Raw genomic sequence first — 22,027 nt, 5'->3', positions numbered from 1 at the left:
AGGCAAAGTTTTCCATACCTACACTATACTATATACAATGGAAAGATTAGTCTAAGTTATGAACATAAGATCAAAGTTGTAATAAGCCAAACACATCCTTTAAGAGCTTTATCAGGCAGTGAGACTGATCAAGGACATGGATGACAATAAATCAGTGAATGCAGCATTTTTCAGCAGAGGATTCTTTCAAGCCAGATGAGTCTCCACAATCACCACTAGCCACTAGAAATACACCAATCTCCAACATTTTGTATGATGCTGTCAGGCCATATGGAGCTCAGTCTGGGGAGCACGCTACCCACTTAGCTCTGCTGTTGGCTCTGGTGTTCTCTCCATCTGTCCCTCCTCTCTCCCTCTCTCTCTCTCTCTCTCACATCTCTCCCTCCATCCCACACACACTCTGTCTTTTTCTCCTTTATCTTTTGTTCTGTATTTGTATTTTTTGGAGCCTGGTTTCCTCTTTGTTTCATTCCTTTTTCTAAGTCTGTCTTTCTCACTCTATTTTAGTCTTCTTCACTTCCTGCTTCATCTTAAATGTGATCCAAAAATAGTTTTGTCTAATTACAAGTGCGTTTGTATGTTAGTGTGTGCACTTAATAATCAGCATGTTACAGAGCTGTTTCCAAGCACTCCTCATAGTTTGTTTCCATGTTGTGCTGAATGCTATCGTGAAGTTACTGCAGTTCTTGAACATCCACTCAGCTGAGAACGGTGATAAGGAGCAGAGTATGAGCAACACCACAGGGCCTGCGAATGCCCTCCTGTTAGCGTGTTATTTTCCCTCAATATATTCATTCTACGTACCGGAGAATATATCAAATAGTTTGAGTTTTCCAGGTGTTTCAGGCCTCAATAGAGCATGGCACACTAATATGATATGCTGATATAAATGAAAGTAAACAAAAATCTACCAACTCTCATGTATTGTATGTTGTAACAGATAAGAAATAACTTGGAGATGATTAAAGTATTTAAAGCTAAACTCAAAATGATTAACTAAAGCTGGGCACACACTTAACAACTGGCTAAAACCTTCTAATGTTCTGTTTCAGGATAGGAAGGGCCCAAAATGAGCAATAGGGTAAGTGACCTGATAAACCAGGAAGGAACTGAAGGAAGGGATGAGAATATAAAGGCTGGAAACCCAGGGGATTAACAAGCAACAGGTGGAAACAATGAGTGGTGATGATGAACCGGAGGCAAGCTGAGGCAGGTGAAATGGCACAGAACAGGAAATCCAACAGAATAACAGCACATAACAGGAAGCAAGTCCACAAACCCTAATGTCTAAGACTGAACAGGCCTCACTTAATGGCTGTTTCCACCAACTTGTGCAGATTTTTAGTCCTTGACCATCAGGAAGCAGCACACACCTAAAGACTGAGAGCCACTGTAGATAACACACTTACTGACTGTTGGTAAAGACAAGGAAGTTCTGGCAGTAGGCTCACTGAGATTTTCCTTACTGTTTTGATTTGTCCAAAAATGAGTGTAACAGATAAGTGATCTACAAGTTGTTTGTATACACATTTTCTAGTTCATGTCTTGTGGTTTTGGCACCACACCTTACATTGAATAAAAATAGTTTGATGTGAGAATACAGAACTTCTTTTGGTTAGCAGAAACCTTGTTTTATGGTGTTTTATGTTTCTACTAGAGACAGAGACAACACAGTGGTGATGAGAATCACAATAAATATTTAGACGGACACTGTACCTGGCAGAAAGATAAGCATCATTTCAAAATAATATGGAAGGCACGGGAGAGTGGCAGAAAGAGAGAAAGAGCAAGAACCAGAGAGAGAGCAAGGATAAAGATGGAGTAGGTGGAGGGGCCGTCAGGAAAGTATATTGAGAGACAAAGGAGGAAGTGGGAGGTGAGAAGACTAGAGAAGGAAATGAGGAGGAAAAAAGTATAGGAGATGGTTTGGTAAGAAGCATCACATACTGCATTCAGTTCAGATTTGGTGTTAATCATTGCTTTTTCCCCTCTGTTGGTGTATCTCAAAATCCAAATTCTCTGACCAAAACTTTCAATCCTAATGCTTTAAAAAATAATATATTGCTAGAGCAGTCTGATGGCAGACAACATTAATATTACTTGTCTCTCCTCTCATCAGTTGTACATAACTTCAAAGCTGGAAAAGAATAAGAGTGAGCAACAGCATTAGAAAAGTATGGAGGGATAGAAGGGGGGATGGGTGTGTGTGTGTGTGTGTGTGTGTGAGTACACCCAAGCAGCTCAGCACGGTGAGTACTCTGATGGAAGTGAGGGAGCGGAAGGGATGGAGGAGGAGCAGCAGTGCTTGGCATATGTAGAGAAAACCACAGAGCGAGAGATTCTGTGTCCCTGCTGCCATATGGTGAGCAGCCATGCCACATCACAGCACATATATGCACCAGTGAAGAAGCAAACAGAAAAAGACTCATATTATAGACAAAAAACATATCAGATGATTATTCTCATAATTAAAACACACAACTTTGCTAGAATATGCATTCTTTAGATCTGTTTTATTTTACAAATATAACTACTTTAATTACATAAGATATATATTCCTAAAATTTCACTTCTAACAAAAACTAAAGTGAAGTGATTAGAGTCTTGAGACAACACCTATATTATTTTTAATTTTGAGGACCTATCCTATAGAGGGGCTCAAGTTAAAAAGTATTTTTATGGCCTTTGAAAATCCCTAAAAACTTCAGTTCCCTCAAAAAATGCCTTATATTTCATTACAGCCCTAGTTGTAATATTTATACAATCTCAGCGATGACCCCTACATTTTGAACTTTATTTTCTCAAAATTCAGGGAGGGCATAAGATCATATAAGCAGGGTGAATATGACATAATGTTGTACTGCTTAGTGGTTAGCTTCACATTTACAGGTAGAGTTTTGAAAATGATGACCAAAACAAGTACGAAAGATTCCCATGTCAGAGAAGCCGGCGGCATTTCTGGGTGTTGATGTATGGCTTTCGTTTTGCATCGTAGAGTTTTAACTTGCACTTGTAGATGTTGCAACAAAGTGTGTTAACTGACAATGGTTTTCCAAAGTGTTTCTGAGCCCACGTGGTAATATCCTTTACAGAATGATGTCTGTTTTTAATGCAGTGCCGTCTGAGGGATTGAAGGTCACAGGCATTCAGTGTTTGTTTATGGCCTTGCCGTTTATGTGCAGAAATTTCTCCAGGTTATCAGAATCTTTTGACGATATTATGGACTGTAGATGATGATGATACCTAAATTCCTTGCAATTGTATGTTGTGAAACACTGTTTGTAAACTGTTGGACTATTTGCTCATGCAGTTGTTGATAAAGTGATAAACCATGCCCCATCCTTGCTTGTGAATAACTGAGCCTTTTGGGATGCTCCCTTTATACCCAATCATGGCGCTCACCTGTTTCCAGTAAACTTGTTCACCTGTGGAATCCAAACAGGTGTTTTTTGAGCATTCCTCAACTTTCCCAGTCTTTTGTTGCACCTGTCTCATCTCTTTTGGAACATGTTGCAGGCATCAAATTCAAAATGAGTGAATATTTGCAAAAAGCAATAAAGTTGATCAGTTTGAACATTAAATATCTTGTCTTTGTGGTGTATTCAATTAAATATGGGTCAAAAATATTTGCAAGTCATTGTATTCTGTTTTTATTTACATTTTACACAATGTCCCAAGTCAGACTTGTTTCCAGTGCATGTTGGACTCCGGCAGGGCTGCCCTTTGTCACCGGTTCTGTTCATTATTTTTATGGACAAAATTTCTAAGCGCAGCCAGGGGCCGGAGGGAGTCCGGTTTGGGGACCACAGGATCTTGTCTCTGCTTTTTGCAGATGACGTTGTCCTGTTGGCTCCATCAAACCAGGACCTCCAGCGTGCACTGGGGCGGTTTGCAGCCAAGTGTGAGGCGGCTGGGATGAGAATCAGCACCTCCAGATCGGTGCAGCTTCTGCAGCAATGCGGTCGATGTACCGATCCGTCGTGGTGAAGAAGGAGCTGAGCCATAAGGCGAAGCTCTCGATTTACTGGTCAATCTACGTTCCGACTCTCACCTATGGTCATGAGCTTTGGGTCATGACCGAAAGGGCAAGATCCCGGATACAGGCGGCCGAAATGAGCTTTCTCCGCAGGGTGGCCGGGCGCACCCTTAGAGATATGGTGAGGAGCTCGGTCACCCGGGAGGAGCTCAGAGTAGAACTGCTGCTCCTCCACATTGAGAGGAGCCAGCTGAGGTGGCTCGGGCATCTATTTCGGATGCCTCCTGGGCGCCTTCCTAGGGAGGTGTTCCGGGCATGTCCCACCGGGAGGAGGCCCCGGGGAAGACCCAGGACACGCTGGAGGGACGATGTCTCTCGGCTGGCCGGGGAACGCCTCGGCATTCCCCCGGAGGAGCTGGAGGAAGTGTCTGGAGAGAGTGAAGTCTGGGCATCTTTGCTTAGACTGCTGCCCCCGCGACCCGGTCCCAGATAAGCGGAGGAAAATGGATGGATGGATGGATGTCCCAACTTCATTGGAATTGGAGTTTGTAACATAAACAGAGGTGATACAAAATGTGGCAACTGAAGCAATATTGCTTACACCCATAGCAAAGACCATATTTTTATGTGAGGTTGTTTTGATCCAACCTAACACAATATTTATGACCAGCTTCACAAGCTCCACGTTTCTGTTAGCCTATAAAGGTTATAAACTTTTTTATCTGCAGATAAGGTGTTAAAGTGAGTGTAGGAGGAGCTCAGTGGAATGCAGACATTTTTTTTTTTTGCACACACACACACACACACACACACACACACACACACACACACACACACACACATTTGCTTTCATTCTTTGTGGATGTGAGGACATTACATTGAATTAATGAAGAATTACTCTAACTAAGGAGGGTTAGTCCTCACAATCTGAGTATGTAAAATGATTTTGGTCCCCACAGTGTGAGCAAAGCCACACACACACACACACACAGTTCCATGCAGCTGCTAGAAACTAGAAATCCATTTCTAATTCTGCCATGTATTTTATCTTCTATTCAATTTCATAAATAGCAAGAGAGGAAGGAAACTTTTTAATACGTGCCTATTATAGGACAGTGAATGAGTTCCTATCAATCTTATAGATAACTCTTAAAAGGAGTGTATGGGTTTGTGTGTCTGGTTGTGTGCATGTGTGTATGTGTGGTGACTAAAGATCCAAGTAAGAAGAAGTTGTGGGGAAAAGGAGAGGATGCTGAGGGGGAAGACAGATTTAAGAAAGTGTTGAACAAAATAAAACTTGTGAAGGTCTCCACTTAAACATTTCACAGCAGATCTGAGTAACAAGGAACTAAAGTAACTTTAAAAATAGGTGTTGGAGAGAAAATGAAAATGAGACAGAGAGAGTTGGAGTGTCTAATTTATAAATGGCTGTGAAGTAATTTTCTCTGACACTGACTCATTGTTATTTGATTCATGTCTGCCTGCTTTTTGAATATCGATCCAGGAACTGGAGTAGTGATTCATACTTGGCCATAGAGGCCTGAGTCACAACAGGAAAAGAGGGGATGCTGGCACCCACTCCTAACCTGATGCCAACATTTGGCTTAGCAGCAGTAATGATACTTATGGACTGAAAGACTCAGGTATTTTTCTGCCTTATTTTTGGATTCATCTACTATATATTAAGCAGGGGTTTAAAATTTTTGGAGCTGTTTAACTGAAACTTACATAAACTGAAACTTTGATTGAGGATCCAATCACTGGGAGAGAGAGGTCCAAAACCATTTTGGAAAGCATTCTCTCCAGGTACTCCAGCTTCCTCCCACAGTCCAAAGACATGCAGCTTAGGCTGATTGGCAACTCTAAATTGCCTGTAGGAGTGAGTGTGAGTGTGTGTGGTTGTTTGTCTACATGTCAGCCCTGTGATAGACTGGCAACCTGTGCAGGGTGTACCCCTCCTCTCACCCAATGTCAGCTGGGATTCGCTCCAACCAATTGGTTCCTATTCAGGAATAAGCGGTATAGATAATGGATGGATGGAGTTATTAAAACTGAATTTTTACTGAGAATCCCTGAATTGAAAGTCTGTACATGAACATTTTCAAGTTGAAATGTTGACATGTTGGGCCTTTGCGGAGAGGAACATCCCATGTGTTCATGCAATGAATACTCATGCTGACAAGGTGGTGTCCATGTTGTGACTGTCCCCCATACATGATTGGTCAACTCAGCGTGTTTACCTGCAGCAAAAGTTGAACCAGATCAAATCAAATCAAATCAAATCAAATTTTATTTGTATAGCGCCACATCATAACAAAAGTCATTTCAGGACACTTTACAAAGTAAGGTCTAGACCTACCTGTTATATCTATTATTACAGAGAGAAAATCCAACAAATCCCCCTTGAGCAAGCACTTGGTGACAGTGGGGAGGAAAAACTTTGTTTAATGGAAGAAACCTCCGACAGACCCCGGCTCTTGGTGGGCGGCCTTCTGCCTCGACCGGTTGGGGTGAGTGGATAGAGGAGAGAGAAAATAAGAAAAGCAACAAGACACAACAAACAATCAAACACTGGTCAAGTTGATGTGGCTGGTGACTGCTTATCAGAAACATAGAGCTCCAGATTCAGGGCAACCTGCAGAAAGGTACAGGGAGAGAGAGAGGACACTATGGGAGAGAGGAGACACAAAGTTAATGGCAAGTAATGCTGCCATATAGATGCATGGAGAAAGAGGAGAGGAGAGAAACTCGGAGCACCATGGGACCCCCAGCAGCCTAGGCCTATAGCAGCATAACTAAGGCAAGGCTCAGGGTCACCTGAGCTAGCCCTAACTATGAGTTTTATTAAAAAAGAAAGTATTATGTTTAATCTTTTGAATGATTAATGATTGTCCCTAGGAATACTTGCATTTTGTCCTATTCTGATTGGTTTCTCTCTTGCTAGTTCCTGTCAGTACTCTGGCTGCAGCATTTTGGATTAACTGGAGGCTTTTTAGGGAATTATTGTGACATCCTGATAGTAAAGAGTTACAGTAGTCCAGCCTGGAAGTAACAAATGCATGGACCAGTTTTTCAGCATCACTTTGAGACAGGATGCTCCTGATTTTCGCAATATTGCGCAGGTGAAAGAAGGCAGTTCTAGAGACTTGGTTTATGTGTGATTTAAAGGACATATCCTGGTCAAAAAATGACTCCAAGGTTCCTCACAGTAGTACTGGAGGCGAGAGCTATGTCAGCTAAAGTAACTATATGATTAGACGGTAGATTTCTAACATTTTCAGGCCCAAGCACAATGACTTCAGTTTTGTCAGAGTTTAGAAGTAAGAAGTTACAGGTCATCCAGGCCCTTATGTCTTTAAGACATGCTTCACTTTTGACCAGCTGATCTGATTCATTTGGCTTCATAGACAAATATAACTGTGTATCATCTGCATAGCAATGGAAATTTCTGCTGTGCTTCCTGATAATATTGCCTAAAGGGAGCATGTATAAAGTGAAGCGAATTGGACCTAACACAGAGCCCTGTGGAACGTTGTGACTAACTTCAGTCTGTGTGGAAGATTCATCATTAACATGAACAAATTGAAATCATTCTGATAAGTAAGATAAAATAAAATGATGTGAAAGGGAATGGAACTGGAAAATGAAAAAAAAAAGTCATAAACAAAAGCAGAAACAGAAGTTATAAAATAATCAAAGAACCTGGTGAACCCTGTGAGAGAATGACAGTAAGAAGAGGTAAAAGAGACGTCGTAAGAATGAGGCAATGCACCAAGTCCCTCTATCCATTTAATACTGAGTAGTTACAGTACATCCAGCCAATATGAATTTATTAAGCCTAATACCCATAAAGGCTATTTTGGATTTGAGCCACCTATCATCTACAATAATGGTTCTGATAAACAAATAAAATGCCTATAATCACAATAAAACCAAAAATTGCTCCTCCTGTTCATGTTGAATCAGACTAAACTGACTTTAAAGACTTGCCATTGACAACCAGTGTATTATTGATCAGCTCTACAATAAACATTATCAATCATTATGGTTCTATACAGTACATGTATATCCAGACTATATTTTATTTTGGTTAGGCTGTGAATGGAGCCACAATTTGGGACAAACACAGTGAGAACCATGGCTCAGGAAGCAAATCCTGCAGTGCTGCAGCAGCAGGTGATCTCTCTGTGACCTTTGGCTATTGTTTCCAGGAAGTGTGTGTGTGTGTCTACTTAATGCCATCAGTGGTGGGTTTACATGAGTAGTGCAAATGTATATATGTCAATGCGATTTTTTTGCAGAGATTACAAGCGAAGAGATGGGGTGACGTGTGTTTGTGTATGTTTCTGTTGGGAGGTGTCAACATTTCCAGGGGCAGGCTGTGCTGCAGCCACTGAGTCCTCTAAAGGGTTTTCTTGATGGTGTATTTAGAGGAAGAGTCCTATTACACCAAAAGGAGCAGTGTTGTAGCCTCTATGAAATGACTGGATGTTGTACTTCCTTTTCTCTGCCCTCCACTGCTGGGATTTGTAGTTTTTAATGGCTGAGCTGATGGAGGAGGAGGCTGCATCACTGACTGCTAGTGTGTAAGTACTGTACTGCAGCCACAGCAAACAAATTATCTCATCTCATCTCATTTTCTATACTTCCTAATTCCCGAATGGGGTCGCAGGGGGGCTGGAGCCAATCTTTGGCTCCAGCCAGCTGGTGACCTGTACACCCTGGACAGGTCGCTGGTCCATCGCAGGGCTGCAAACATTATATACAGTGCTATTAATATCATAGCAGGTTACTTGCAGACTGAGCAGAGGCATACTGTGAGAAGGTCAAAGCTCATTTTCATCTTTTAATCCAGTATGTGAATTTCTTTCTAATTTTTATTTTATTTTTATAATTTTCAGCAGTAAGTTTTGAAAAGTGAATCAGTCTTCAGTGTTTGGTATTTGAGATATGGAATTCAGAAGTATTTGTTACATTTAAATGCCTTTTCCATTGTTAGTTTCAAACTCTTTTGTATTTCATATATTATTTTCTATTGATGACTTGGTAAGAGAAAAAATGTTAAAGGAGAAGTTTAACTTTGCCACAGGGTTGTCATCTGTCATCTACAAACGCTAATGAAACTCTCCCCTTCTTGTTTCCTCTTGTCTCTTCTCCTCTCTTCCATTTTCACACTCTCTCCCCTCCTCTTGTAACATCACTTCATTTTTACTCTTACTCTTTACTAGAATGAATACATTATTATATTATTGCCAAAGCTAAATAATATACAATTCAATTATTACAAGGAAACAGAAGAGAAAAATAATTTTGTGGTGGCAATACTGTAAACAAAACAGTTTTGCAGAACACAATATACACTAACACAAAATAGATCTGTGGCAAACGTGCATATTTTGGAATCAAAATAACCTTTGCTGCTTTCTTCCAACATGTAAGGAAATTTAATCTCTTTTGAGAGGTGATCAGGCTGAGTCTGAAACAACAAAATCAGTGTTTTATTTTTATCAGCTATGATGAGATATGGGGTGCGTCTCCCGACCAAGTAGTGTCAAATAAAATTTTTGTTGCATTGTTTTGGTCATAACAGTCCAATAAGTTAGGTAGTTTTCTTTGTGATTATGTACAATTTAGTTTGGTTGGAGTTTTTATGCCAATTCGAAGCCCTAATGCTCCCTGGGTTTGTACAGTAATAGTGGATCATGTTATCTCTTATTATAGTTAGGTAGTAATGTCAAGTAATCTACTTTTTCCTGTCTCCTTTCCTTCTTCTTTACACTGTAGTGGATGTTTATCACTGCAATGTTGCTGGTTATTTTTTGTATAGATATGCAAACATGCACAGAGTAAGTTATGTATGGGATCTGAGTTTGTTCTCTGGCCGACCATCCTCAAGCCCTGCTGTAAATCAGTGATTTCAACTGATCTGCCTGCTCTAGTGAAAGTTAAGATAACTACTCTGACATCACAAACTAAAAATACACAGTATAGAATGTATCTCCTCCTCTTATGGTTCTCAGCCCATCAGTTCTTTCCCTCTTTGGTCTGTTCCTCATCTTTTTGCTTTTTCCTCAGTGTGAAAAGTAATTAATCAACATTCTGTAATGCTTTGGATAAAATCAGTACTGTTCCCCTTTCTTTCTCATATTGACTTAAAAGGTTTTGTGTGTTTACAAAGCAGCTTGAAACAGCAGCAAACACAAAAATGTGCTTATACCAAAACACCCAAGCAGTACGGACAACAGTAATATTGACTAGACTTAATGTGATGATTCACTTTATGATTTCAGTTCACTTCTGCCTTTTATTTATTTTTTTCTGTAATAAAATTATTGCAATTCCTGTCTAGTTTTTATTGTATCGTACTACCCTTGAGTAATATTTAATCATTCACAATCTTGAAAATGATGAACTCATGGTTTATTTTCTTATTTTTAACAAAAGTTAAAAACTCATGCCAGACATGTTCATTTCATTTTGTCTTTATATTGCTTATACTGATTACAGTAACATTTTCTACAAATTTCCATGGTTGGTAGAGGATGAATCCCAATAACTTTGGTGATCTCCAACTTTACCTTTAGCATCACAGTGAGGTTGACATTTGTGGTTTTAGGTGAAATGTTTATTAGACAGACTGTCATGAAATTTGTTACAAAAGGTCTCCAGACAAGGAACTGCAATGACTTTCTTGATCCCCAGACTTCATCCATTCTGGCGGCACCAGTCAAGCTTGATTTATGGTTCCGTGTTAATTCTACACTGTACCTACGGCATAGGTAATGTATAGCTTTGGACCCTGCCCCTTAGCCTGATGTGCACGTCTCCAGAAATGTAACTGCACATTGTAGCGATGCAGACAACAACAACTGTGATTGACTGCATTGCATTTCCTCGTTCAATCTTTGTAAAATGCAAGAATCACAAGGGATGGAAGTAACTTTAGCGGCTTTGGAATTAAATCCGTGGTGGGTGGGGTAGAGTAAAGAGGCAATGAAGGACTTGGAAAACCTGCAGATGTCTCCTGCAGAGGTATTTACATGACAACTAGAGGCATCCCAAAGGTTGCACTCCTCTTCATCTCACTTTGCTCCACCCAGTTTCCCTGTCATGACCACGCTGTGGTGGAAGACCCATGCCCATAAAATGAGGAACAGGAGCCCAGCAGCATCCCTGATCTGACGCCACTTGTCTTGGTCCCTCTCCATGCTCTCTTCCAGATCTCCTTCTTTCACCATCTCTCTAAGACTGAAGTGCATGAAGAATCTTTCGGATGGAGGACTAGTGCTTTGCTTTGGCTTCTTTAGCTTCCTTTTCTCTCCTGAGTTGTTCTCTCTTCTTGGCAGCTTCCTCCCTCTGTTTTGTGATGATGGCCAGTCTGGCCAGGTCAGCCCTGGCCTGCTCAGTTTCCCCCTCTAGATGGAGCTTCATGTAGCATTCCTTTGATTTGTTGGTTTCACAGAATTATAAAAATTGCTGGATGCAATTCAGTTCTGAAAGTGGGGGTGATTCAGTTCCAGCAAGCACTTTAGATGCAGCTTGTATGTTTCCACCACATATCTTTGTCATTACACACTGATTTGTAACATCATCAACCTTCACAGATGCAAAAGCCTTTGTGTTTTCATCCTGTTTTCTTTTTTCCAGAGGCATCCAGCAGCAGTTGTCCAGCTACAGGGAGACAGTAATTCGGCAGGCCACGGCTGCGGCAGGCTCGGCTGTTCACCGGGACGATGCTCCAACTTGTGGCATCTGCCACAAGACCAAGTTCGCAGATGGCTGTGGAAACCTGTGCTCGTATTGCCAGACTAAGTTCTGCGCCCGCTGTGGGGGGCGAGTCTCCCTGCGATCCAACATGGTAAAACAATTTCTTATGGATCTTTTCTCAAATCATGTCCTGTAAAAACCACTGATAACTGAAAGCTGCATTTCTGCCAGACAGCCTAATGCAATGTAATAATGCCATAACACTTATTAAGTTGTGCCCTCACTGATACAAATGGGGTGGACAAAATAATGAAAACATCAGTAGGTGACAAATTAAAGGAAAAACCACTTAAATGTTGGTAAGGGATCAGTCCATCATGAGCCACTAGACCAGTGCTACTGGAAAATTTTCCTTGTCACTGAAATTCTAAGGATGAAAACAATTTATTAAAAAAAAACTTTGACTTCTGAGGTATTTACAGTATGGATATGTATGAAGAGCACAAATTACTAAATAAAATATAATATATAAATAAATGCTGTAATTAAAAGTAATTACATAAATTAAAAATGGAAATGAAAACAGAAGCAAATTATTTTAATACAATTTATAAGTACCTGAAAAATGACTAAATATTTCTTTAACATATTTTTACATTTATACAACTCTCCATGTATATATATATATATTTTAATTTGCTTTACTGTATGTACATAGGTGGTATTAACCTCCATGCAAAGCACCATTGATTAGCAGGTTACACCACTAGCCAGGTAAAAGTAATTGAGCTGAAATATCACAGTCCTTTGACTAATGCTGTTTTACATCCTCGTCATTAACATACAGAAAACCAACCATCCAATCAAACAAACAAATAAATAAATATGTGATAATACACAGATAAATAACCATACATTACAACATAATACGTGTCTTATACTGTATACTGCTTGTATAATGATTTTAGTTTTTGAGTTTGAACAAAAAGGGGCCTGAGGTGCCATCCAGAGGGCAGTAGGTGAAACAGATAATGACCAAGGTGTGAACAATCTTCTAAAATGTTGGTGCTCTGGAGAGGTAGCAGTTATTGGCTACGTCTTCCAGGGAGGGAGGCGGGCAGCTAGATAATTTTTTTTGTGTTCTCAGAAAGTGCATACGCTGCTGTGCCTTTTTGACCACAGCTGTGTGTTAGCAATCCACAAGAAGTTGTCAGAGATGAAGGTGCCAAGGAATTTAAATATGTGGACCTTTCTCATCACAGTCCCCATTTGTGAGTAGTGGGGGGAGGGTCTGCATTGTGCTTCCTGAAGTCCATAATAATTTCCTTGTTTTCTTGGTGTACAGTGTCACATGATTTGCAGAACACCACACTCTGGGTTTATGGACTTCATCTCTATAAGCTAACTAGTCTGACTCCTCCTGAGTTCGACCACAGTAGTGTTGTCCATGAATTTAATGATGCAGGATGGGTTGGAGTACATTCATACGTATATACTGAATATAGTACTACACTCAGTATACAACCTTGAGGGGAGCCGGTACTGAGTGTGAGGGTAGAACAAAGGTGGTGACCAATCATGACAGTCCATGTACAATATGTGAAGAAGTCCTTGACTTGAGCATAGATATCAGTTGAGAGACCTAACACTGACAGTTTGTTAGTTAATATGTTCAGGATGATTGTGTTAAATGCTGAGCTATAGTCTATGAAGAGCATTCTTAAATGATTCTCTCCATGTTCCAGGCTGTGTGTGCCTATATAGTATTCTTTGCATTTGTACTGTATATGAGATCTACTGTATGTCTGTTACCAGGTGTTCATGCATCCACCCAAGTGTGTGAATGCGATCTGTGCCTACATATGTGTGTGTATGACCCAGGCAGGAGCTAGTAAAGGTTAATTGGGCATTAGACTGAGCTGTAGACAGAGGGGGTGGTCTCCCAGGGGTCCGGAGGTGCCCTATACACACTCAGCAGGGTGTGGATGTGTGTGTGTGTGTTGGTGTTGGTGTTAGGGGCAAATCCCTTTCTGAAATAAGTGATGTCCCCTCTCCTACATCACCAGTTTGGCATTTAATGACATCACAAACGCACACACAGACTCAAAACTACATCCTAATTAGTTACTGTCTGACATGGGGAGAGCTGTGTGGTCCTGGGTGGTGTGTTGGGGTGGGCAGCAGCTGCAATCAGTGGAAGAATGTTGTTGCACATGTAAACACACACGCACTTGCATCACACACACACACACACAAACAAGATATCCTCAACAAAGCCTCTACACATAGTTAGACTTGCAGTATTTGCATTTATTTATTCCTTAATATCATATTTTGGCAATTGCTATGGTAGCAGTATGGCTTTTGTTATGTTACTTTTCTGAAAACTGTGTAGAGCAGTAGTAGGGAATGTTGGAATAACTAATGAAGAAAAATTATTTAAAAAACCATTAAAAAACAATACAATCTGGACATCTGACAGTCATTACTTGAAAATCACAGCAGCGGTTGTTTGTCTAGTCAATTAAATACAGATTTCATGAAAAACACTCATTTGCTTTGCTTCTGAAAGTTACAGTAGATGAGAAGATTGATACCGCTCTTGTGTCTGTGTGTAGCACGCAGGTGCTCCAGTATAGAGCTGCAGTAAAGTGATGATTAGCCTAGCATAATTTAACCATTCGATGGGGTGCAGGACTGGTCTGACTCTGTAAGTTCAAAATACACCTACAAACACCTTTAAAGCTCACTGATTAACAACTTGCGTCTTATTTGTTTTGACTGTAAACCAGCAAAATAACAATCTGTGGTTTAGGGGGAATTTCATGCTGCCACTATTGCTAGGCTAACAACAGCCAGGCACAGTGATTTCAGTGGGTTGCGAGACACCCTACATTGGGCCAATGCATAGACTTTTGTATTGCAAGAACTAGTTTTAATATTTTTGTTGTGTGTGAGCTTTAGAATTGTCTGTATTTTGGAAATTTGGACATAAAAACAATGCAGAATGTGGTTTATTCCACCAGCCTATGCAATGAGGACAGTTATCTCAGAGTTATCAGAATACTCCAGTAAGAACAGTTTACAGTAAGTCTTTCTTCAGACACTGAGACACTATAGCCACCACAGCTAAGCAGTCTGATGTCAGAGGTTATAGGGACCTTTATGAGTTACAAAAGACAGTTGAAGAGTGATTCAGAAATTTCAGCCAATGTAAACTGGGATTAGTGGTGAGTGCTTGGGTTTTGTTTTTGGACTAAGTGACTCTGCCTGTGGACCTTTAAGACAATCCATCCTAAGCAATTCAGACAGGATGCAAGTGTGTGAATGTATGTACTGTGAACTGTATGCGTCAGTCTTTCTGTCGATGAGGGATATTTACTAAACCTGTTGCAAATTACTGTCTGATGTGAAAAATATTGTGGCACCACAATTTTTCAGTTTAGCAGCATATTTAAAAACCCTGATGATGTAGAAGAGCACAGCCACAGAAGTGTTAATCTGAATACATGGCCACTTACAAGAACCTGGTGCCTGTATCACGTGTGTGGACCAAGGGAGAGTGTAGAACACAGTGAAGAGACTGTAACTGAAGCAAAACGTGGCCTGAAAGTCTTTACAAGTCTCTCACATTGTCTTGTTGCAAGCGATGCAATTTACAAACATCCTCTACTTCCTAAAACATGTTCTTAACTCTGACGAGATCTCACATGACTAACAGTTGTCATGTTGACAGTAGGGTCACAAATTTTAAACTGCTGTTTCCTGATGTTAAATTTCAGCTGCAGGTCCCTCTGATGCGTGCACCCTCAGAAATGTAATTACACGTCATGGTGATGCAGACAACAACTGCGATTGGTTGCATCACATTTCCTTGTTCATGTCTCTCGGTGGCTGGACAAGCACAGAAAATCCCCCTCATTCTGCATCAGTTGGTTCAATGGTCATACAGCCCATCTCCTCTGAAATCTTCTCTCTTATCTGTATTGCAGTAAAAGTAACTGTTGTTCAACATCTATTAGTTATTACTTGACCTATAGACTCTGGTTTGCAGTGTAGTTAGTCATTTTAACTAGTTCAAATTTATTTTAATGAGTCTGGCCTGAGGAAACTTTATGAAATTAACGAACCAGTTTCCACACACCTCTTTCATGTTTCCACACTTAAAATACAACTATTGTTGTAATTAGTTACTTGTGCCTGGGCCCCATAACCCTCTCCCCACCCCAGCCATAAATATAACCAAGCATAGTTTGTCTTGCCATAGCATGATGAGCACAGTGGCAGTACATTTGCCAGGCAGATGGATGCTGGGTTGTCTGAAAGTATGACAATCCTAACTGGTGTGTTCCTTGGGTTTTGCGTGTTCGTGTTCCACTGCTGCAAAAATAACTTTCTCATAGTAATGTAGCCTGGTTACACAAGAGTTAGGCAGAATCAACTGACATGATGCTGCTGAAAGAGGAGACATGTCTGTAACACCTGCTTGTGTGATTGTGTCAGGTTTAGAACCTTTTGGCTGGCTTCCTCCACAGCGGCTGCCAAACCAGCACTTTGATGATACTTGCTTTGGTGTGCTGTACATAGAAGTCTTACTCCCTTGCTAAAGCTTAATCTTAGTCAAACAGTGTGTCCATGAATATACTGGTGCTTCACTTCTTTGTTTATTCTACTAATGGACGCATTAATTGAACTGGAGACCAACATGGCACCCCATTCTTTCTGCAGCATTTATCTGGCTCCCTTGGGCTTGCCCATTTTTTTAAACCTAGAGTATTTACATTACTGTACCTCTCTGGCTAAGCTGGCTGACTTCCTGCTATCGCCATAAAATTTTATTAGGTTTATAATAATAATAATAAACTATTATTATTATTATTATTTATATAGCACTTTACAACTCCAAAGGAGCACATAGTGCTTCAAAGCAGAACATGTGTATGCTAATGGAAAACACTACTAAAACAATAAAACCTAAACAGAATAAAACACAGATTTTAAAAACAGAAGGAGTAAAAAAAAAACTCCATATCAGGATACAAACAGTGTAAAACAACGAGTTAAAAGATGGGGCAAGACTGGAACAGGTTAAGCACCAAAGGCCTTCTCAAAAGGTGGGTTTTTAGATTTGACTTAAAAGCCGCTAGCTCAGTTATGGACCATAGCTCTGGTGGTAGGGACTTCCAGTGCCTGGGGCCATACATGGCAAAAGAACGATCGCCCTATTTTTTGTATCGAGACCGAGGGACAACCAAGGACAGATGCTCTGAGGAGCGCAGCGCTCTGCGCGGAGCATAGACAGAGAGAAGATCCAACAGGTATGGAGGAGCGAAGCCATTCATGGACTTAAATACAAATAGTAGCCCCTTGAAGTCAACTCTAAACTGTATTGGCAACCAGTTTAGCGAGTGAAGCACAGGGGTGATGTGGGCGTACCTGAGGGTGTTCGACAATAGTCAAGCCACAGCGTTCTGAACCAGCTGAAGCTTCCGAAGAAGCGATTGAGAGATTCCGACATAGAGGGCATTACAGTAGTCCAGCTGCGAGGTGATGAAAGCATGGATAGCTTTTTTTTAAATCTGGGCGCAATAAGAAGGGCTTCACCTTTGTTAAGAGTCTCAGGTGAAAAAAGCTGGTTTTAACCACAGATCTGCTTATCAAAATTAAGACCGCTGTCAAATGTCACTCCAAGGTTTTTCACGGTGTCAGTGAATGAAGGTGCTAACACTAAAGCACCTAGACTAGGTACAACAGCAGCTGAATCGGGACTAAAGACTATGTATTCCGTCTTACTCTCATTTAAGTGGAGGAAATTCTGCGATAGCCAAAGTTTAATGCCATGGATACAATTTTGCAGTGAGGTAAGTGCATTAGAATCGCCTAGTATCAACGGCACATAAATCTGAACGTCATCCGCATAAAAATGGAAATGAACATTATGCCTTGATATGACTGAACCAAGTGGTGACATATATAAAGAAAAAAGTAGCGGGGCCAGAATCGAGCCTTGAGGAATGCCTGAGGTGAGAGGGGCTATGATGGAAGAGAAATTGCCGATCATGACAGAAAAGGTTCTATTGGTCAGGAGGGGGTAAACCACTTTAGAACTGTGCCTCTCAGGCCAACACGGTGTTCCAACTGGGAGAGCAAAACTGCATGGTTAACGGTGTCAAAGGCTGCCGATAAATCTAGAAGAACTAGAATAACGGGCCGCTTGGCAACAAGGGTCATAGTAACGTCATTATGGACCTTCAGTGATGCAGACTCAGGTGCTATGACGTGGCCTAAAGCCTGATTGAAACTTATCAACAGCATCGAGACGATCCAGATGGGACTACAATTGGGTAAGGACGATTTTTTCCATAACCTTAGATAGAAAAGGCAAAAGGGAAATTGGGTGGAAATTAGATGGAAAAGAGGGATCAAGGTTAGGCTTCTTGAGGAGCGGTCTCACTATAGCATGCTTAAGGGTAATGGGGACCGTGCCCAGCCTTAGGCAGTGATTTATAAATGTGACCAGAGAGGGACCAATAGTGTCAATAACCTCCTTAATTATCCTGGCTGGGACAGGATCCAGGGGGGAGGAGGCAGACTTTAACTGCAGCACACATTTGTTGCAATAGTAATCCTGCTCAGTACAAGAAAAACCACAGGTTCAGACATTTGGTGTATGTGCTTGGCTGAGGAGTCAATGGTGCGAAGCTACCATCTGTGGGATTATGACTGAATGCCTCTAAGTCAGAATCCTGCCTAGACGTAACGATACCATAGCAGTGCGGATCTTCGGTTGGTCCCAGATAGCCAGCAATGTGAGCAGAGCAGAGCTGTTCATGACAGGGCTGGGGCGCGACCAAATGATGGTTTTGTACGTAGCAGAGCAGCTCCCTCGCTGTGATCTATTGAAAGTCAGTCAAATGAAGAGAGAAAGACGTCGGGGCATGTAGGAGGTTTAAGAGCTTCAGATGAGTAGAAATTGGAGGCCAAAAAAGCAGCAGCAAAGTTGGGAGCCGTTAAGGGTGTAATAATCCTGCGACGCTGGTGTAGGGCCATGGGTCGGGATGCACTTGATGGCACCAGGACTTCAAAATGGATGAAGAAGTGGTCAGAGATGGCCAACTTTGATACATCCCCAATGCAGACAGACAGGCCTCGTGAGATAACAAGGTCCAGTGTGCCCCCACGTTGATGAGTGGGGCATAGTATTGACTGGGTAAGATCAAAGGAGTTCAACAATGAGTTAAAATCATTCGCCAGCTGGTCAAAGGAGCAGTTAATGTTAAAATCTCCACAAATTAAAATCTCCACAAATCAGCAAACTGTCAGACTGTGGAATAAGCGCTGCTAAGAGTTCCCCAAATTCGTTTATGAAATCCTTGGATTTAGGAGGACGATATATAACTGCACATAAAATAGGACAGTGAAGTGTTACAATAAAGGTTTGTAACTCAAACCTGGAGTAGGCCTTGGAGGGGAGAAGGCGACATTTTAGGGTCGGCTTAAAAACAGATGCCAAGCTGCCACCTCTACCAGCAAGGCGCAGGGTGTTGAAAAACAAGTAATCAGCCAGAAGGAGCTCAGAAAAAAGACTATTATCTCCTTGTTTCAGCCAGGTTTCAGTGATAAGAAACATATCCAGATCGTACGTAGAGATAAAGTCATTAAGGACAAACGTTTTATTGTTAAGTGATCTTGCATTAAAGAGACCAAAGTGAAGCGGGCTTGACTTATCCTGAGAGAGGCCAGCACGCCTCTGACGAAATCTGCTCGGGAAAGGGCCAGCAGAGCATCAAAGGAAAGGAGGTATGGACACCAGCGGAGTTACATTGAGTTACATATTTCTAAAAGAGTCAGGCGATCATATACCAGCACAGAGAAAACAGAGGCAGCATAAAATATAACAAAACAAAACAAGCATAGGAGGAACAAGCGGCAGGCCAGGTACAGCGGCACCATCTTGCAAACAGATATTATGCCCTCCACCCTCCAAAGGTTTGGGCAAAATTGATGATAAAACAAGTCATTCTGGAGTGTTTGAGATGGTCAAAGAAATTTTGTCATGGTTTTAAAAATGTTTCTTTTGACATGAGTCCTGCATATGTGAAAAAGTATTTTTGGGCCAGTAAGAGTAATGTGATCTGCAATTCCAGGAGTGGCCAGTACACCCAAGGTATTATTTTTGTCTTAGCCACAGTGGCTGCTGTCTACTATGATTCAGTCCAGAGAAACTAAGAGCTTTAATTTATTTGTGCATTTCTACTGTTATTCAGTCCAGAGAAACTAATGGATAACAGGGCTCTTCCAAGAGAGGGACAGTCTTGAAATCACAATTTGACATTGGCCAGCTGTTGTTACATGCAGTGTTAGATAAATGAATATGTGCTACTGCACTTGGTTCTTTGTTTTAGAATTAGAACCCATTGTGAGTTTGACATTAAACAGAAGATAATTATTGATTTATTAGAATGCAAAAAAAATGGCTGTTTCCACTTTTACTAGTTCACTGGTGTATTTAGTATATTCACTCATGCTCTCTTCTAATGTTATGTTTACAATAGTTTACTTGTCATTTCTGCTATCTTAAGCACATTTACCTCACTTGGTTACTCCTGTCCTGCTACAGCCATGAGTGAACAACTTGCAGCCAATTACCACTGCTTTGTGAGAAATGATCATCATTATCAAGACATATGGAGTTAATCGCATGGCATATGGTACTGTGAAAGGGTATGCTTTTAGGCTGGGTTTTTATTGATTTGCATTATTTAAACTAGCTGGTTTCACTTTAGCTCTGTATATACACAGAAAATTGGCAGCCTGTATATGTATTCACTAATAAAATCTTGTCCATCTAGTGTATTCACTGTATAGTGAATGAAGTGTGAAGAGTGTACTGCCATGCTTTTCACAGAACAATTTTGAAAGGAAATGTTAGAGAGATTAAGTTTTAGGCATAATACACTACAGTGTCTGGTGCAGGCAGGCTGGTGTGTTGACCTACAGTAATGCTATTCAGTGCTCATTATCTGCAGTGATGGCTGAGCTCTAGTGGAAAGAGAAGTGTGTGTTGTTGTACGGAAGACAGAAAGGGTTGTTTTTGAAGTCTTGATTCATCCTCTCATTGGAGATTAGAGAAGAGTGTTAGGTGTTACTTTCTCTATGTTCACTCTCTCTCTTTAGCCAATTTCACACATGAACTCCAGACTATATCTGTGGAATCACACCTGGACTTTGTCAGAGTCGACCTTTCACATGTAGCACACAACAGAGAGTAGGTAGTCCATGGAATGGGATGGAATTATTCAGTTTGGTTTAGGCGTGGAGGGTGGAGTGGGGTGGGATGGCTGGCTGGGTAGTGCGCACAGGAGGCGGGACATGACATGGTCACTCTGCTAGATCATTGACTGAGGATGTTCTTGAAAGACTCTCAAGTGCCTGTTTTCTGTTTGCCCTCTTTGCTGTGTTTGGACGTTCACTTTCCCTGAAATCTGGTCAGTTGTCTGTAATAGCCTCTTACATGTCTTATGTACTCGCTGCTCCCTCGATCAGATTATTTGTCCTCTCTCAGTCTGCATCATGTCTGGATCTTTGCACTTACCTTAGTTAGCTGTGTTATTTGTATATGGTCCTCACTCAATTTCCTTTTCTTGTGTTATTGAGTTGTTTCAGAACCAGTCACCTCTCCTGAGTTAATGTTTGTATAATTATGCTTCCTAGTCAGCCTCATACCTGCTTTGTTGGACTTAGCAGAGTTTTTCACTGTGTTATTTTAGTTTCCTGCACCCCTGTCATTATTAAAGCCATGTTTGCCAGTCAGTGTACTCTCTGATTCTGAATTCCTTATACACAAAACCACTACCATCGGAGTTAAGCCCACCTACTTTTTTCTTTATTTCCCATCAAAATGTCTGCTGTGTTTCATTTGGGAATGACAAAGAAATGAGAAAGCTGGAGTTCATGTTCTTGCTAAAGTTATTGGTCCTGTGCAGCCAAAGGACATGCACAGACCAAACCTATGGGTGTGTGTCAAATCTGTTTTTTGTTCTATTTAAATTCGGCATATGTGCCAGCCTTAAGCCACAGCAAATTGTGGCACATCAACAAAATAATATGTGGAGTCTGACAGAAAGGTGAACAGCAGCCTATTTGTTGTTAGAAAGTGTTGGTGCCATAGCCTCCCAGCAGCCAACAACTACTGATTATGAATCAGAAGCTCTGCAGATCCATCCATCCATCCTTCCATTTTCCTCTGCTTATCCAGAACCGGGTCACGGGGGCAGCAGTCTAAGCAAAGATGCCCAGACTTCCCTTTCTCCAGACACTTCCTCCAGCTCCTCCAGGGGAATG

The 22,027-nt window shown here is 41.1% G+C and overlaps 1 protein-coding gene across 1 annotated transcript in view; it reads left to right on the top strand.

Moving 5' to 3' along the window:
• Positions 1 to 22,027, top strand: part of LOC109969842 (regulating synaptic membrane exocytosis protein 1-like) — a 113,719-nt gene that overhangs the window by 8,772 nt on the left and 82,920 nt on the right. The window contains exon 3 of the mRNA XM_020617025.1: positions 11,624 to 11,834. Within this exon, the coding sequence (XP_020472681.1) occupies positions 11,624 to 11,834 (211 nt within the window). The remainder of the gene's footprint in view (positions 1 to 11,623; positions 11,835 to 22,027) is intronic.

The sequence above is a fragment of the Monopterus albus genome, unplaced genomic scaffold (genome assembly GCF_001952655.1).
Source record: "Monopterus albus unplaced genomic scaffold, M_albus_1.0 scaffold183.1, whole genome shotgun sequence".
Taxonomy (NCBI): domain Eukaryota; kingdom Metazoa; phylum Chordata; class Actinopteri; order Synbranchiformes; family Synbranchidae; genus Monopterus; species Monopterus albus.
Note: the sequence above shows the minus strand (reverse complement) of the source record. Positions and strands in the feature narration are given on the sequence as shown.